We start from the raw sequence: 4,734 nt of genomic DNA, 5'->3' as shown, positions 1-4,734 counted from the left end.
GCTGCTAGGGGGGCGGGGACTCTCATAGCAGAGACGTCTCGTAGGTGGAAGGAGGGGGGGGCGGGATTGGAGGGGGGGGGGAGGGATTGGGTTGATGGGTGTCATCTCGTAGCGAGGACGGGTTATTGAGTGCTTTTTAAGGGCGGGGTGGGATTCTAGGATGTTGGTTTTATTATATCATTGAAGCTTGATATATATCTTTGGAGAGGGATAGGCTTTCGATATGAGCAGCTCTACCTTTATCAATACGTTCGCATCATTCAAACACTACTTATTCCGAAAAAGTACATGTCGAACTATAATATCCTGAAATACTACTCTATTCATTGATAAGATTTAAATTTAATTTCAGGTAGGAATTTTATTTAATATATATTTAATAATTATATAAATAAATATCTTTATTTGATCCTTTGTGACGGAAAAGTCGTAAACGGAGTCAATTCAATTACTTAGAATCTAAAACTAAAGAACTAAGAAGATTCTAAGTAAGAAGGTCTTTATATACAGGGCTAGTGCACGTGAGCCACTAGTGGGATAACAACCGTCACGTAACATCCTTTTAGTTTTTTTTTTAAAAAAAAAGAGTCTTTTAATTTAAAAATTTATATCTTAATTATAAATTTTGTTGAAATTAAGGTCATTATGGGCCTAGAATTGAGGTCATATGACCATTATGGTGCACGGACCATAATTGGGAATATCTTCAATTCTACCATTACTGTAACTTAGATCCTTAGTTTAACCTACATCTAATAATACTACTACTTCCAAACAACTCAGATTCAACAAATAAACATATTACATAAAAAATAAATAAGTCTAGTACTCTATTTTTGGACCACCCCTCCTTTGGACTACCTTTTTACATCAAAAATTGTGATTTTCATTGTTACAAGGGTAGCCGTCTAGATCACGTGGAAGTGCTCTAGGCTCTCGAGGTGGTTTATAACTAGGCGTCAAGCAGGGACTTAAGTAATGACAATGATGCAATTCGTAACTAATAGTAGAGTATACTAAATGATTGATGTTGATCTTGAGCACGAAGCTCTATACAAAGGGAATCCATCTTGATTATATAAACCTTCGTATTCCAATATTGGAGCGATGGAGCTGGGGAGCGAGATTCGAATCTCGCTCCTTCGCTCCCTCGTGTCACACTCAAGAATACTGGGTAAAGTATCTTGTATTAGAAAATACTAAGCTAAGGAGAAAAGAAGAAGGAAAACAAGAGTAGCGAGTTTTCCTGTGATTAAATACAAACGGGGCATGCCACGTGACCCGAAGGTGTGAGGCGTCACACCTCGCTCCCTCACAAGACTATTCATGTGATCCTATAACACGTGATAATAGTTTATAATGTTACAACGTAACAAATTATCCTTATAATAAAAATCTAAAAATCTCAATCTCAATTAAATTAAACTTAATATTCTCTCCTAATATTTTCTTCTTTTCTCACTTTCTCCCTCTTTTTTTATTCTCTCAAATCCCCAAATCCTCGAATCCTCAAATCCTCGAATCCTCAACGAGTATATACATCTACAAACACAAAAATAAATATACATAAATACATAAATACATAACACCTCTTTTATTCATTTCTCTCATTTATTTTTATTTCATCTCATCTCATCCTATCTCATCTCATTACCTTCCCTTCTTCCACTTCCTTTCCCTTCCTCCCCCCCCTCGCTTCCCCCTGCCTCTCACCAAACCACAAATCTAGACATCAATCCACAATCCAACATCAAATCATCGACCATCAAATCAATATTAAAATAAAAACAAGAAGTAGAAGTCAAAGTAGAAATCGAAATCGAAACATCTTCCATCCCAATATACCAGTGCCTGAAGTAAATAGGGCATACTACATCAATTGAATCGAATATTAATCGAATCAAAACATATCATATCATATCATAAAAAGCACCAAGCCAACCATCCATCCATCAACCAAACAGCCAAACCAACCAACCAACCAACCATCCCTTTCCTAATCCGAGGTATATCCTTCCATGGTATAAGGGTATCGGTTTCCCGTGGTATCAAAACAATTCTTCTTTTCCCCTCTTCCTCATCTTTCTTCTCCTTCTACATCACCACATCTCCTCCCTATCATCTTCAGAACCTCCCCTTTTATATTACTCATTCCTTTCACTCCTTATTTCCGCTCCCCTCCCTCTCCCCCTCAACCAAACCAATCAAAAGAAACAAAAACCCCACCCTATACCTAACCCCTCTTAACCGCACTCCCAACACTACTAATCCCATCACTAATCTTACTACTCCAACCACCCATCCACCTAGGAACCTTCATCGTTAATCTAATTCTCCCCTCCACAATCGCTTCAATACAATTAATAACACCAAACGCACTACTACCAATTGCTCTAAAGAGAGCCAGAGCCGCCACGGCCCAAAGTAAAAATGTCAAATAATAATTCGTACCCAGATGATTCGCTCCATACGCTTCACTAACACCCATTGCCAAAATACCATTCGCAATCATCCAAACGAGAACCATGTACGTACGAACAGATTTATAATAATCTTCCTGTTGTTGAGCTTCCGAGATGGGAGGAACAGGGACTTCGAGTCGATCACGTAAGTTACGAAGGGCTTCATCATAACCGGAATCAATGTCGAGTTGTTCCGATGGCATTTCAAGTTCGACCGTTTGACCTTTTCCAGAAGCGGCACCAAGATCAGTGGACATGACATTATCTCCTTTGGTTCCCCATGTAACATCGTGAGTATTGCAAAAAGCGTATACTTGAAGCGTACAAATGTAACTTGGGAGGAGAGCGAAATAAGAACCAGAACTCGTGAACATATGCCAAGGATCGAGATACAGGAATGACATGAGGAAGTAGAGACCAAGTGTTGAGCAAAGAGAAACAACAAGATTGGTGAATAGATTATTGCCTAGTTTGAGACTACCGGCATTATCATGAACTTCCCGGTAAACGATATAAATGGTTGAGAAAAGTGTATATACCATGATTATCGAATAAATAATCATGGACATATAATATAATTTTCGTGCTCCTTGTGGTCGATTTCCCATAGATAGAATGAATTGTGTTGCGGTAAGTAAAACACAGACATATTTTAAAATGTAGAATATATATTTTCCGATATTATGACCGAATGGATCCATATCCGGAACAGATAGAGAACCAGCAATGAAGTAGAATGTGAGGTAGAAGTTGGCCAGAGAGAAGTAGGTGAAGAGAAGTTGAATGAACTGATAGATGAATTCGATATGAAGAAGAACCTTTCGTCCGAGGGTATGATCTGTATGCCATACTTGTTTGAAATGAGCCAAAGAATAAACAGCTGCAAAGAACGCTCCATTAAGCCATCTTCTTCTTTGAGATACGAATTCAGGAACGGTATCTAGAAGTGGTTAGTAAATTTCAGAGAAATAAAAGTATTTAAACTTACCCGGCACATCAGTCTCTCCAGTACATCCCTTCACATACTTCAAAACCCATCTTTCATCTCTCTTAGCAACCAATTCCCAACATAAAATACGATCTTCCGCCAGATACATATTCGCAGTAAAGACATCTGCATTTTGACCATGTAAAGTTTCTCCTTTGAAATACTGACTTAAAGGACCATGACCCGTATGATCATTCTGCAAAGCATGATATCTGTATGCACTCAATGCACCAGGTAAGACGGTAATATAACCAAACACACTCTCGATAGGTTTATCCAGAATATTCGACATCTTATATTCGAAATTTTGAGAAGCCACCAAAGGATTAAGAAGTCCTAACCATCCCTTTCCTTTCATAGCTTTAATCTCTCCACAAGCACCAGCAACATTAGAGTCAGTATCAAAAGCTTTCCACAGATGATATAATGAATTGCCTCCAGGTTTTGTACCCACATCCAACATGATACAAATATTCGGTGTGAGAGCTCTTCCAAAAGCATTAAAAAACCAACGATGAGAATTCAACTTCTTTGCATTCTTCTCCTTGAGACAAAATAACATCTGACAAGGAACAATTCCTTTTTCAGCACCTTTAAACTTGAGGTCTGAATCTAAGGAGACTTGAGTTGTGTATTCATATACATGAGCTTGTACTTCTCGACCATTAACCAAATTTTTGGCAATTCCATCTTGATATACACCCATAGCAGCAAGAGCATCAAGTGTTCGTGGATGGATTTTTTGTCTTCCATCCGAAATGATGGCAACAACAATTTTTTGCCATCCATTTTCTCCCCAAGTTCTAGATTTAGATCTAGAACAAAAATGAGAAATATTCTTCATAACAGCATGCATGGTTCTCGTAAAATCAATCTCCGTCTCATTATACATGGTTATACATATAAAAAGTTCGGTTTCTCTTGCGGTTGCTCCCATATTTTGACGTAATTTGTATCCTCTCGCAACAAAATCATCCGGATCACATGTAACAGCTGTATATCGCATGTGTGTGAATTCAACTTCATCCCTTCGAGGTAAGAAACTGTAAAGAATAGTAGGAATTTTACATTCCAAAATAAGCTCTCCGTTAATGAGCTTAACCTCTCGTTTCGTCATTTGAGTCGTCCTATTAGCACCCCTTCGCTCTTGCTTTCCTGAAGGTGCTGGTCCATAATGTTCATAATCCTTTACACTTGTCATGTCATCGGCAAGAGTGGAGTATGATAGCCTTGATCTCATAGTTCGGTCCCCTAAATTTAAAGTCTGGACCTTCCGGCGCAAAA

The 4,734-nt window shown here is 38.3% G+C and overlaps 1 protein-coding gene across 1 annotated transcript in view; it reads right to left on the bottom strand.

Moving 5' to 3' along the window:
- Positions 1-2,157: 2,157 nt before the first annotated feature.
- SS1G_08265 (chitin synthase 3) overlaps positions 2,158-4,734 on the bottom strand; it is a gene marked incomplete at both ends in the record, with an annotated part of 3,776 nt that continues 1,199 nt past the window's right edge. The window contains 3 exons of the mRNA XM_001590475.1: positions 2,158-2,306; positions 2,452-3,402; positions 3,451-4,701. Coding sequence (XP_001590525.1) covers positions 2,158-2,306; positions 2,452-3,402; positions 3,451-4,701 — 2,351 coding nt within the window. The remainder of the gene's footprint in view (positions 2,307-2,451; positions 3,403-3,450; positions 4,702-4,734) is intronic.

The sequence above is a fragment of the Sclerotinia sclerotiorum genome, genomic scaffold (genome assembly GCF_000146945.2).
Source record: "Sclerotinia sclerotiorum 1980 UF-70 scaffold_11 genomic scaffold, whole genome shotgun sequence".
Lineage (NCBI taxonomy): Eukaryota > Fungi > Ascomycota > Leotiomycetes > Helotiales > Sclerotiniaceae > Sclerotinia > Sclerotinia sclerotiorum.
Note: the sequence above shows the minus strand (reverse complement) of the source record. Positions and strands in the feature narration are given on the sequence as shown.